Genomic DNA, 14,437 nt, shown 5'->3' with positions numbered 1-14,437 from the left:
ACACAAGAACGCCCGGTCAAATCCAGGCTGCAGCGACCGCTTATCTATGGGGGCGAAAAGCAAGGCGCCCGTGTGCTGTGCGCCATCAGTGCTCGTTTAAGAACCTCAGGTGGTCGAAATTTCCGGAGCCCTTCGCAAAGGCTTATCGCGTGAGTCGCTTTGGGTCGCTAAATCCTATAAACCAAGCCTAGTAATTCACATAGCCTTATACCAGATATGGCCTCGCATCGCGCGGTCAGACTAATCGTCTCTCTTTTTTGAGTAGTATGGAGAACCCGAATTCGCAACTCCTGCCCGTGGCATAGAAATAACGTGAATTCAAATGTCATGGCAGGCTGATTCTAATGCCACCCTCTCACATAAAAGGAGAGGCCCGAGTTGGCGCTCTTTCATGCAGGCACCCACCCACACTGACGCTGAAGGCTCGAGATGGCTGGAGTATTGAAGCTTCCGCTTGAAACGTCAGACGTGGTGAAGGAAAAGAGAATGTATTGATGCTTCGGCCGCGGTACCGGCCTTCTTCAGAAGAAACTATATCACAGGCAGCGTCCTACATTTTTAAGCTAGGTCTATCAGTACTGATGACGGTGGCTATATAATAATAAACCAAAACTAAAATAGGTATCTCTCATTCAGTCACACATGCGTCATGGTGCAGATTACAACTGGTTTAAAATAACAAGAAAACAATGAGACGTGCCGGCGCAACATTACCGAGAATCCTGCGGAACCCACGCCTGCGCAAAAGTGCGTCACCAATCATCGCGACAGACACAAGCCGGCGGTGATCAAGCCCTCCCGACTCAGGAGCGTCAGCGCCTCCGCACAGGCTGGCGCCGGAATCCTTTCGGGTCGAGAGTCCAGCAGGCATTCAAGGTGCGCGCGTTCACAACCCGTGGTCCCACGGCCAAGGTCGGGAAAGCCAGGGAGAAATCCGGATTCACGTGATCAAGTAGATGGCGTACTCCCGTTCGCTTCCCGTGCGCGGCTTCGCGTAGAAAAAAACACCCCAATACGTCACTGGGAGCTGGCCCAATGGGGACGCGAGACTGACGCAGGAAGAAGGCAGTTCTCGGAGATGCTCCCTTCGAAGACGACCAGCAGTATTATTGTCGTCCTCTCCTCCTCTCAGTAACAGCACAGGGAGTTTCTATCAGGCAGCAGCGACCACGTGTTTCGTGTCGCCAGGGAGCACCATCACCCCCCCCCCCCCCCCTTTTCATAACAAAACCGACTTTTTTAAAGGCTCCGATAGACAGATTCAGTTCACAGGCACCTGTCAAACTTTTCACTTTAAAATTGTAATTTTCCTCTTCGGGGAGTATGAAAATAAAATTTAGATTGCTCGCAATCAGCATTGACCATAATCAAAATTAGAAGTGGCGTTACCGAACATCGAAATGTGGTATACATACGATTCCAACAAGACACCTTCAAGTCAAGTAACCTCTGGAAGAGAATTTGAAATTTTCGTACTTAACCAGTGCCTATTCAGTTAATCGTAATCTCACAAACGCTTCCACCTCACACACCGCCTCAATTTGTTCTCGCTCCGCACTTATGCGCAGCCTTTTCTGTTATGCAGAGAAAGTTGGGACATGTTTGTTTATTTTTTGACCTTTTGACGTTCTTGTGCAAGTGTCCGAAAAACACGTTCACTCTCTTATAGCAAGAGGTGAGAGTGAGAAAATAAAACGACGCATTATGCAAAGAAAAAAAAAACTGCTTCAATACCAAGGTGCGCAGAACCAGTCGAGTACACACAGGAAAGAATCGAGAAGAGTAATCAGTTCAATCGTTCAGTCGTGTCCGACTCTTCGTGACCCTATGGACCATATCACGCCACACTTTCCGGTCTCTATCTTCCTAACATCACATAACTAGTACTCACCATTGTCACCCCAAGCAGTAGGAATAAAGCGAATGCCGCGGAAGCTCCAAAGAAGATGGCATTGAGGACATTTTCTGTGTTGGCTTCTGCGAAAACGAGCAGAGAGGGCAAATTTTCAGCAATCAATATCTGAACGAAGGTTTTCGGCACTATGCCGTAGAAAACAATTCTCGCCTTAACGCGGAAGAAAACGGGAGCCTAAACAAGAGGGTGGAAGAGGTTCTTTAGAAGTAAAGCAAGTCTGTTACAAAGGCTCACAAATATTGTTCATATTCCTTAACATGATATTGTTTGGCTAAAAAACCCTAGATTGGATGGACGCGCTGAAGCTAAGCTTTCATGTTGGTCAAATAGCTGCTAAACCAGCCATCAAATGCTTGCAGAGTAGGCTTGAAGCAGTCATAAAAATGAAATCACTTTTTATCGCAGCAGGCTGACTAGTGGAATAGTCTCCCCCTTAAACATAAGACGCGAAAGCGGTTTGTGGTTCTCTCTAATTAAACACATACATTTACGTGTAGTCTTAAGATATCACTCTAACTGAAAGACCCACGAATACATATTAAACCCCTATGCAGCCGTGTATGCGGACTTTGCATAGTCTCTGGTTCGCAACCAAGTAACCGTGCATTCATATTGACACTAAAGACAACTTTCCCTTTTCTATAAACTTTTGCATTTTGAGCTCCCTGGGCACTGCTTAGGGAGCTCTGTCACTGTCACGGTGAACTACTCTGTCACGGTGAACTACTGTCACTGGACAGTAGTTCACCGCGCGCAAGCGCTGTGGAAGCTGCACAGAAACCGGTTTCCGATAGTCCAGAAAGGAGGAATTTCGACACCTCTCTCGCCCGATGCAAAGGTCTATAGGCGTATATACATATATAATATATTTAATATAACATATATATTAATATAATAATCAAACATATATACTTATGTACATCGCACTGCACATGGGCGCCTTTCGTCTCGGCCAGGCTTCGATCGCCTCCCTGGGATCATCAGTCGACCGCCCTAACCACTGCACCCCCCATCCCTTCCCCCGCCCCGGCACGTATTTAACGAGGGTCCTCGGCTCTTATGCCTTCGTACAAGACCAGCGCGTGCTCCAGAAAGTGTGTATACGCACCCCCAAAATTTGACCCTCTGAACACCCTAATTTGACCTTCATTCCAACTGTAGTCAATTGCAGTCCAATCTAATTTCAGTACGGCCAGTTCAGTGGGGCTCACAAAGCGTGGCCCTCTGAACTACCAGATTTTGGCTTTCTCCGAGTTTGATCAGAATTGGTGTCCAAGCTGATTTGAGCGCAGCCAATTCAGTGATGACCTCAAAGTTTAAATGGCCGCTCCGAAAATGTGGCTGTCTGGACTCCCAAAATTCAATTTCTTCAAATTTGATCACAATTCGTGTCCAACCTAATGTGAGCATAATAAACTGTGTGGTTTCTTCCAAATTATAATCGTCCAGACCCAAGGTGTCCCTAGATCCTAAAAACCGGATTTCTCCTTAATTTTATCAAAACTGGTGTTCAACGTAATTCCACTATGGTCATCTCTAGAGTGTCTTCTTAATTTAGTTGGCACAATCCCAAAATTTGACCTATCTTATTCCTAAAATCTGCCTTCATCCGAATTTGAAATAATTTGGGTTATAATTTGACTATAACCAACTAAGTGGTGCATATCTAAAATTTTCGTTCCTTATCTATTCGTTCACTTGGTCAGACGTCTCGCATGTGATCGTCATGTGCTCGTATTCCAACTTTCTGCTCTGCCACAGCGTCCATTGCAACTGCTCCGGTGGATTAAACTGCGAGGCTCTTTGCCTCGCTTTGCGCACAGTGACCCCCTATACACTCCCGAAATGGGCCGTGTCGTCATTTATAGCGGTCATTGGTAATAAAAACTACGCATTCGACTAGTCTTCGCGTCTTTAATATTGTTATTTTGTTTTTTCTCCAACGACGGTGTACTTTCCAGCAGCGATCTGGTATGAGGAAAGGGGGGGGGGGGGGGGGGGGGGGCGCAGTTTATGTGTGGCGCCGATTTAAAACTTTCTGCTTGCTCCTGCGAAGTTAACTTCACCGCATTTTGATGCTTAAAATGGTGAAGCCAGATTTGCTTTGTCAAGCACTCGCCGGTACCAACGAAACCTTAAACTCGGCGGCATTCACTGACGCATGATCGCATAAAAATACAGTATGTGTGTCAACATAACGTGCACAGATATTATGAAAGCCGAGAAATAAAGTGAGAAGAATGTGACTGGAGTGGCTGCGCTAGAATTTTTTTTTTTTGCTGAGATTTTAAACACCTACAGGTGCAACATGTAATCAAGAAGAATTATCTTTCCAGTGCCATCAGCACCACCTGACAGTGTGGAGGTCCAGGTTCTCAATGCTACTACTGCAACCATATTCTGGTCTCCCCCACCTCCTCAACACCGCAATGGAAGGCTCCGAGGATACCATGTAAGCAAGGGCTTACCTCGGCTACCTCGGCTATCGTGGCTACTTCTGTTTTAAAGATTTCCATTTTCGTTCTCTCTGTAACTGTATAGCGATTGTGATAAGCTTTCTGTTTCTTTGACACCATCTAAAACGATTCAAGATTACTCGAACTTGGTACAATACTCCACTAAAGGGTTAACCATAACAAAGGCGCCGTTCACTGCAGATGGCGCCACTGTTTTTCCGCTGATGCATGATTGAATACGGACAATGGCTGCATATTTCAGCTGCAGTAGATATTGCAGACTTCCAAAGCATCATCCTAATCATCGGCCGAACTATACCCACTGCATGGCGGAGGCCTCTCCCACTTTTCTGCAATTAACCCGGTCCTGTTCTGGCTGCATCCACTTGACTCCTGCGAACTTCTTAGCCGCATCCTCCAACCTATTTTTCTACCGCCCCCTGGCCCCTGCTACGCTTTCTGCTCGCGGTTGGGAGAAATTTAACCAGGTGAAATGAGAGGCACAAAGTGTTTGAGGAAAGTGGTCGCTTTGCGAGTTTAACGCCAGAACAAAGGACTGCTCAAAACCTGGTAACACCGCTATGATTATGCGGCTGTTCACATAGTTGACAAGCCCGTAACGGAACCAGTAACCATTTCATACGTACGTCTACCGTGAATTAGGGTAGTGGCAATATTTGTTGGCATGAATTTGTCCGTCGCTGTATTTTCAGGAAAGCAGCCAATACAGCAGCGCCAGAGACTGCACCACCTCTTTTTGGAAAGCTGTGACTCTCATGCATAGCAGACTGTTCACAACAACGTCACAGGAAGTATGCAGACAGAATCAAAAACAGTTGGTGATAAGTCTTGATGAAAAATATCTCGAAAATATAGGATTCGTTGATGCTATTGCCTTCCTAAGAATCTCTGGCGCTGAAGGGCGAGTAATTATCAATGACCTGGGCTGGCAAAGGAAACTTTAAATTCCTAAATAAGATGCAGAAAATTCGTTTCAATAGATTCCGAAGGGGTCTAGACTTTGCGATAGATACCGAGTCACCGCAAGGGGTAAGGGAATACGTCTACTTAGGACTGGTAGTAGCTGCAGATCCAGACCACGAAAGGAAAATGATTGGGAGACTAAGAATGGGATCGATTTCGTTTGCCAAAGAATTTGAGATCATGACTGACTGTTTGCCATATCGCTCAAAAGAAAAGTATACTACTGTATACTACCCCTTTAACCTAAGGAGCAGAGGCATAGAAGCAAAAGAAAAAGGTTCAACTTAAAATCTAGGACATTGCGGTGACTATGGAGGGAATAGGATATGTGTGCCTTTAAAAGACAGGAAGCCATAAAAGTGGACCCAATGGCATCAGCCAGTTAATGGCACTATATTCAGAACACAAAGAATAATTGGGCATATGTTGAAGAATGCAAGTTAACCTATGGGTGCTAGGGGTAACAGGATCCGAAGAGAAGGCAAACTTAACAGGGAATGAAAGTAAGGTGACGAACGAGATGAAGTTTGCGGGTGTTAGCTGGATACAGCTGGCAAGCAACCGGGTTGATTGGAGGGATATGGGAGAGCCTTCCGCCCTCTAATGGGTATAGTCCGGTTGACGATCATGACGATGGTTTAGGTGGCTTCAATGTTAGTGTGTGAAGGTTGGCGAATGGGGTCAATAAGTCTGCTGAGATAAAATGATCGGACCTAAGCACGACAGCTCCCATTGGAGGGTTATATAGCAGAGGCATTTGTCCAGCAGTAGCGGCAGTTGTTCTCACGATGCTGATTATGTAGATAGTGATGAGACGCACAGGTGGTGGTTGGCACGTTAATCGGTATACGCCGGTCCTTGGATATTAAGTTTAAATATAGAGTTCCCAACGGAGAGTTTGCGGGCTGCGATGCCGAAATGAAAGTTCTGAAAGTCAGAAACGCGTTAAAGTTTTCAATTGCTGTAACTGCTGATGATTGGTGCACGAAACCTGTAAGCTAGGTATTCTGGGCTCGTACATGTAGGATGGAATTCGCGTGTAGGTGACCGGAGACTAAAGTTCAAGGACGGCGTCTCTGGCCCCAATTTTCTCGAGGACAGATTAAAATGGGGATATTGTAACAATGCTGCATCGCGCCTGACCAGCAGCCTCGCTAGGATGTCCAAAAATGTACATAAGAACATTGCACTTCGATGCTTCCTTTCAATAATTTTTGATTTTGCCCTTCAATACAAGGCGCGTGTACTTTTCCTCCAGTATATTTCATCACTACTAACGTGCAGCATCAAGGGACAAGAAGTGGAAGCTGACAGATTTTCTCTTTTTGGGCTCCAAGATTACCTCGGAAGGAGACTGCAGCCATGAAATTAGGAGACGAGACGCCTGCTTCTCGGAAAGAGAGCCATGGCTAGCCTTGACCGCCTATAAAGAGCAGAGGCATTAGACTGCCAACCAAGATCCGTATAACTCGTGCTATGGTCTTTCCAGTTGTGATGTATGGATGCGAGAGTTGGACTGTGAAGAAGGCTGACCGCCGAAGAATTGACGCGTTTGATTGTGGTGCTGGCGGAGACTCTTGAGAGTTCCTTGGACTTCCAGAAGATCAAATCAGTCGATATTGTCGACGATAAACCTTGGCTACTCATTTAAGGGTCAAATTCTCAAGTTAAAGCTCAGCTACTTTGGTCATCTGATGAGAAGAGAGGAGTCGCTGGAGAAAGATTTGATGTTGGGAAAGGTTGAGGGTCACCGGAGAAGGGGTAGGCAGCTAACGCGGTGGTTAGATGGCATCCTCGAGGCGCTGAAGATGAAGTTATGTGATGTTAGGAAGATAGTGAGAGGCCGGAAAGCGTGGCGTGATACGGTCGATAGGGTCACGAAGAGTCGGACACGACTGAACGACTGAACTGAACTGAACGTGCCGAAAGTCATACTGAAAATGGCTCCCTCTACATCCTCTGCATTTATGATCAAGAGTGACTGCTAAACGTCACAACATGCCGGCGTGGCTAATAAGAGCAGCTTGTCTTAACTTTGAATCCAAGGGTTCTGGATGGCTGAGTTCTGATCAACCCTTTCGTTTTAACTGAGAAGCCTGAGTTCGCAACGCCACCCAATTTGAAGACGTAGGGAATAAGGAGTCAGACGTCGTTAAGGTGTACTTTCGCACAAAACACATAGATTGTAATCAGCCTTATTATTCGCCCTAACCTTGCATGGGGTTAAAAAACTGAACTGAATTTGCTTACCTAAACTTAGCTATGGGAACGCTACCTTTGGAGTTGTTGCCTTCTGTGTTGACGAATCTGTATCATCTCTCTTATTTGGACTGCTGGTGAGTGAGCGTCGTTTTTGTCAAGAACGCCATGCGCTCACGATAACTATACAAACATCTAGGAAGAAAACAACAAGGACTCCAAACTTACCTGACAAAGCAGACCGGACGTATGCGAAACATTGCAGAGTTTCAATAAGCTGCAAAAAAAGAAACAAACACCTTGTTTAGTATAAACGAGGCACTAAATGAACTACATGCTTCAAAACAGGCATCACACAGCTCTTCTCTGCTAAGTAGCTATTACGAAAAGCAGGTAGAATTATGCTCTTAGAACTGATTTGGAAACAAATAATAAAATAAGCAGGAAAAAGTCAGCTGCGGCCTTTTGTATCATCCAAAAGCAAACGCAAGCGCCTATTATTGAAGTGAAAAGTAACCAGCATTGCCTGTGCAATATAGTGCAATAAGATATGCCACAGCTGACACATTGTCTGAGGAAATATATAAATGGCCCTGAACAAAGAATTCACGAAATGACGTTTCGGCTGCCGCTTTATAGGCTTGTTCACGCTAACGCCGAAGCAAAAAAATCAGACTTTAAATGCAGTGCACGATTAATTCATGATGTCTTGCGCATAATGACAAGAGATTACCACCACTGCAGGTCAGTGTATTTGTTGTCGTTCGATTAATCAACGACTGAAGATAATGCCGCGATGTATTGTTCATTTCTATTTTTCAGTTCATTTCATTATGGGGCTCTCATATTCCGAAATCTCCTGACCTGCCGATCTGGACATCTGAGCACTCGACACCTGGGATCGCTATGTGATAACTGGTCTATTCTTTCTCGAGCTTGTCTTTAGCTTGCTGGTTCGTCGTAGCTGAATTTGCTGGTTGTAGGTGTTTTGTATGTGCGTGGGGCTCCTGCCTACGAGAGGCGAAATAACTCGGTGCAGAACTTCCGCATGATGAAGGGTGGAACGCATGAAATCCCCTTTACTTACTTACGTTTACTTTTTTTCTCCTGTTTTATGCCGCCGAGACAAAACGCAATATAAAAACTGTTTTCTGCCACGGCAGAATCTCTGCAAACGCCTACAAACGCGTCTATAGAGGCTTCCCCGCGCGTATGTAGGCTCCGAAGACAAGCGCACAATTCCGTCGATGCACACCATCCCCACTGGCGTAGAGGACAGGCAAGCATCGTGTACCGCCACAGCAAATATAGTAAGTAACGAGTTCTCTTTATTTGCTTACGATTAAATATTTCGTTAGTAAAACGTGGCTACTAAATGTGACGAAAGAAATGTTCAAAGCATTCAGACAGTAGCCAGGAAGCCGAACTAAAATTTTCGTCGCCACATAAGGCCGTGAAGTAGACAGTTTTGCACACAGTGTCTACCATCGGTAACTCTGGCCAGAGGTTCAGACAGTGCTTGCTTTGTGCTATATGCAGATTCATGAGTACCAGTTACTGGTAATTTCTGCTCCTCCCAGTAGAAATGTTATCATGTACCGAAAAACCCTGTTCTTTTCCTGCATTGAGCGCAGCTCGCGATTGTCTTGACCGAGACGTCTGAAGCAATCCGCCTTTTTCACTAAATGTGGCGCCCTCTGGGAGTTGTTGAAAATTCGTCTGCTACTGGTTGAAAACTTGCTTGTGACACGCAGCCACGTACGAAATGGTAATGTGTATTCTTGACAGCTACCGCCATCTGTCGCATATGACTGTCACGAATATGAACTGAGCATGGCCCCCGAGATCAGCTCCGACTGCGCCGATCACGAAAGCCATGAATTGCGTATGCGCAGCGGGGCTGGTGGTTTCTTTTCAACCAGGGGGAGAGGCACGCATGCGCATAGCGGCCTTGTGAAAAAGGCGGATTATACAGCGCTATGAATGCCGATGGGTTTAAGTAGGCTTTTTTTTTTTTCTGCACAAAATTGATCACTGATACCATTTACAATTACTGGCTCACTCAAAAATGCACTATTTTCACTGCTTCTGCGCATAAAAACGTGACTTCATAGGATACTTCATTTTTTTTTTTTCATTTTTTTTTACCATTCGAAGACTGTCTTAAGTTTTGCTCACAATGCATCACTTTCAGAACGTGAGAAAGAAAACATTACATTTCTTTTCTCTGAGCTTGATTAACGGCTAAACCGTAATCCTATGCCTTGATATTCCAAGTACGCCTGTGTGGAATTTAAAACGAAAACAGCACGATTCATCCACATCCACAGGCCCAATTCATGCAGTGAATACATAACTGGAGTCTGACTGATCGCTGGTCGTCTTCAGCGCTTACCAGGCATAGGAGGGATAGAAGGGTGATCTCGAAAGCCGTTTCGCACATGCACATTGTCCTCGGCTTCCAGTACTATGCTTCGCACAAGAAAATCGAGCAGTATTCTGGAAAAAAGGCCATATGATATAAACATCGCAGCAAGAGTCTAAATTGAATGACGGTGGCGATCAGAGAGCGGCATCCAGTAATTCGAAGGGTTCCCTATGCAAGCAAAACAATTAGGAACCCTCGCCGCGAAATTCTCAGCAACGCACATTTTGAAGAAAAAACTTCGACGATGTAGCGGCTTCAGCATGTCAACAGCATTTGTGCCGCTCTCAGTTTCGGCTCTTGTGAACAAGCATGGAAACCGCGAAACAAAAATGCAATCAAAATCTAAGAGGTCGAACCTTTTGACAGAACGCGCGTCGCTGCCTTCTACTAATATATACCCTGACCTGGGCCTATTACCAGTTTACTCCAATATCTTAAGTTGTGTGAAGAACAGCTATTATCTTCTCGCAGCCGTGAATAGCAGATGAGCTACATTGTGTATGGGTTTATGTGGTACAAAATTCAGGATCTCTGCTCTCCATTACATTTAAAATCAGGAAGTAATTACTCATTTGCCCTCATTAATGCTCAATACCCATTTCTGAGACCAGCTGCGCATCTAAGTTTGCAAGCCTTGTGGTCATACGAGTAAAACCCTAAGGTGAAGCTCTATAGCAACACTGTAATCTCTGTTTAGTTCAAAATCAAGCGGACGGACAGGTTAATCTTCCCTGGTACATGGCTTAGAGAAGCTTTCAGTTGAAAACTTGTTGAAGCTGGCAAAATCTTTTCATGAATCATAGAGTTATACTGCGGAACACATTCATCAACAGTTTTAATTCAGCAGTGAAAGCGATAGTTCTTCAACTGAAATGGTTGCACTCTTTAGCGCGAACTGTGAGAGTACGGCCGCATTATGTACGGGTCTGCGCCTCATGGTCCAGCCTTTCACAATGTTTTAAATACTTCTTGTCCCCTTTTTTGTATTTCCAAACAAATATCAATCATATTATTAAAATTAAAAATGCAGCAGTGCCTTCTAAGCATCACCCTTTGCGGAGCCAGAAAAGTAATCACATTGCTTTTTGTGGCCTTTGCGAAGAGGACTGGTAGATATCTGGCTCTCGCTTCGACGAGATTTTACCGATAAGTGTCAGTGAGATTCCGCGAGCGACAGATACTGCGCCTTTCCTTTCCTGTAAACCAATTGTAGAACGCCGGTGAACTTTGATGCGTTCAATGGAACGCTGGTTGTGTTCGACGAGGGGCGCACGATGTACCATTCGCAGCAGCAACGCTTAGGCTTTCGGATTTCTCCACTCCAAATTCTGCAGTGCTCTCGGAAATTTTCAACATTTGGCTCTATGCATATGAAGATTACCTGGTGACCAGTAAAGTACGTGGCTGAAATCGCAATTTTGGATATACAGTATTTAGACTTGATAGACTTCAGTTCAGTTCAGGCGTTCAGTCGTGTCCGACTCTTCGTGACCCTATGGACCATGTCACGCCACGCTTTCCGGTCTCTCACTATCTTCTTAACATCACATAGCTTCATCTGCAATGCCTCGAGAATGCCATCTAACCATCGCGTTCGCTGCCTACCCCTTCTCCGGCGACCCTAGACTTGATAGACACGTCTATAAATAAGGTCAACGGCGGTCCCCTACTGTATTTTTAGCGTTAGGATCCGTTACCAGATTAAACTCAACTTTTCCTTCATACAATCACTGAAACTACCGAAGCTTTGCGTCTGAAGCCCTTGATAACGACACGCCGTCCTTGTCCTTCAGCCGTATGGCAGCGTCTCTTCGCGAGATGTTCCTCTCGTTCTTCGATCGCGTCTAGGGCACCCGTTTATTTTATATCGCCTTGTTTTCACGCTGTCGGCCGGCATTGTACCATGCGATGTCTGAATCGGAACACAGTTTCTCTCAGCCTTTACTGCTGCCATGCTCGTCACGGCAGCTCTCCTTTCCATGGTGCGCGCCTGAGCAGCGAGCGCTATGCGGCGCGACTCGGTGCATTATGATGTCACACGAGGCGAACTCGGCGCAATGGCGACGGCGCTTGGTGCACACTTGTGGCTCCGGCCAACACCTTCTAAGTTAGTCTAGAGGGTGACATTGCGTTGTCAAAACGTTTATTTGGGGCGTGCAGTAGAACGCGCGCTCGCGCGCGCGCGCGCTCTGGACGGGGCCTACGTCGTCCTCTGGGCACCGGCCGCGCGGCCTAGGTCCCCTCTCGCCGTTGCCGGCTCGCTGGTTCCCTGCCGGGCCAGCGCCTTGATGACCTGCTGGACGGCCCAGAGTTGTTCATTTTGATTGTCGCTCCCTGCGGCTGCTTCCAGTCGCGGCGGGATCCTCCCAGACTTAGCTTCTTCCTGGTACTTGTCGCAATTCCACAGAATGTGTGCGAAGCCGGCCGTCTCCGTTCGGCAGACTCTGCATTTGGCTGTCGGGTGCATTTTTTTTTCGTCAGTCCGGTGTGACTGGTTGCCATGGTAACGGCGCATGCGCAGTAGTGGCGGATGCGCGAACTGCGCTTCTACTAGCCCAGTGTAGCTTCCACTACAAGACTGCCGTCAGCATAGAGTGCTCCCCTGATGGGGCTGGGAGAGGTAGGTCACCGCCGCTTGCGGCGGGGGTTAGCCTGCCACCGAATTTTTATCTGTTGTAGGCCGTCATTGCACCCGCCACCGTGTCGGTGGTGGACGACAGCCGTTGTTGCGGCGCGCGTCTTTCTCTCCTTCTTCCTTTTCTTTCTTTATTTTCTCTTCTGTCTGCACGAGTCAGCGGAGGTAGCTCAGCTACAGAGCCAGTAGTAGGCCCGTGCATTTTCTTTTCCTTCTTTCTACAGCCACAACAACAACCGTCAGCATATACGCACTCGGGGAGCATTCGAACGCGTTGCGTCTCCTGCATACTTGTCAGGTCAGCGTGGGCGCGTGCTCTTCTACACTCCTGTAGTCACTAACACAGCTGTTTAAGCCAAGCAATGAATCCTTATGAAGGAAGAGGTAGGAAGTGTCGTGGAGGAAGCAATCGCTTTGCAAGGTTTACCGTCACAGTAGAACACTCCTCGCCCCTGCCAACAACGTGCTATAGGCCCGTAACCATTTCATGCTTGCATCCACTCTGTGTTACGGGAGAAGTGGGAAGCTTTCGTCAAGAAAACACTTTGTGGTGACTAAAATAGAACACGATCACTACCGCGGTTGTGTCGGTGAAAGAAATTCCGAGAACGATCACAATATTCCCTGGTGCAACATTTTAGCGCAGCCTCTAGATTCGATGGAGCGAACAGCAGGTCCCTCTTGCAGGCATAAACAGCTGTTGGTGACTACAAATGATTAAGCAATTGGTTACTACAAGCAATTGCAATATGAAAGGTCTTCTCGGAGAGGCGTTTAGCTGCACATCTATATCAGCGTACTCTGCCTGTTTTCTTTTGTCAGCGGCGCTAAGCCCCTGCTCGAGCCGCTCGCATAGCAACAGCGACAGCAGAGGTAATTCTATCGGTTGCGTCGTTTATTCTTCTTCAAAAGGCACCGCTGTGAGTGGCGGGACCGGAGAGGACAATATGTCGTGAACTATCGCATGCTGCCGATGAGCGAACGGGCCAAGCTTGTGGTTCTTTCTCTTCTAAGAAATCCCATTTAGCTCATGACTCCCTCGTGGCTCGTAACTCCCTTTCGCTCGGTTACATCGCAACGACAACGACGGTGACGCGGCTTAACCGCTGAACACAAACAAATGCACGTTTTTTTTTTTTCATAAAGACCTTATTTTTGCCCAACTTCGCCATGGCGTGCTTCCTGTAGTCTGCAGCGAAGTGTACTGTATTTGAAATTACACTCTTTCAAAGATGCGGAACTTGCTGGAATAATGAATTTACTCCTTCGTGTGTTTACTGGTTTTTGCCACGGATAACTATCTCCAGCAAGTATTCATCTATATAATGTAATTACTAATTAGCCGAAACAATCTCCAAGTATCAACACCTTATTTGGACCGCCCTTTTAAAATTTGATGGTCAATGGCTGAAAGTGCAAGGAAATTGCCCTCAATATACGGGTACGAAATTTTCTCCATTCGGTTCAACCTGCGTTCTGTCCTCCTCTTCGTCAAGACACTACCACTCGCAAGTGCCGCGGGTGTAGCTACAATCACACACCTGTGCCTCCCTTCTTTAGGTTTCTCAAGATAAGAACCTCACTGCCAGATAACAATCTCAGTGACAACTGCATGTTAAAGTTTATGACCTATTGCACTCGGTGAAGCAAGTCTGCAAATTCGAGAAAGGTAGCAGGTGTGTCATCCTGCGCACGCTAACGCATAGGCTCATGGTAGTCGTTCAGTCGCTCCTTGAGCGCTATACACACGTGTGCCGGCAAAATGAGCTACGCATGAGGTTAGCTCTCCCTGTGTCGCTTTAACAAGGGCGGCGAGGAGA

At 46.5% G+C, this 14,437-nt stretch overlaps 1 protein-coding gene across 1 annotated transcript in view; it reads right to left on the bottom strand.

The window, feature by feature from the left end:
* The window catches only part of LOC146178354 (uncharacterized), a 72,502-nt gene that overhangs the window by 21,281 nt on the left and 36,784 nt on the right, over nucleotides 1-14,437 (bottom strand). Inside the window, exons 3-5 of the mRNA XM_084579680.1 lie at nucleotides 9,950-10,053; nucleotides 7,783-7,831; nucleotides 1,892-1,977 (exon numbers count right to left, since the gene is read on the bottom strand). Of these exons, the coding sequence (XP_084435806.1) occupies nucleotides 1,892-1,977; nucleotides 7,783-7,831; nucleotides 9,950-10,003 (189 nt within the window). The 5' untranslated portion in view covers nucleotides 10,004-10,053. The remainder of the gene's footprint in view (nucleotides 1-1,891; nucleotides 1,978-7,782; nucleotides 7,832-9,949; nucleotides 10,054-14,437) is intronic.

This window comes from Amblyomma maculatum, chromosome 9 (genome assembly GCF_055883805.1).
Source record: "Amblyomma maculatum isolate TAMU_Amacu chromosome 9, ASM5588380v1, whole genome shotgun sequence".
NCBI classification, from domain to species: Eukaryota; Metazoa; Arthropoda; class Arachnida; order Ixodida; family Ixodidae; genus Amblyomma; species Amblyomma maculatum.
This window is presented reverse-complemented; position numbering and strand designations above follow the sequence as displayed.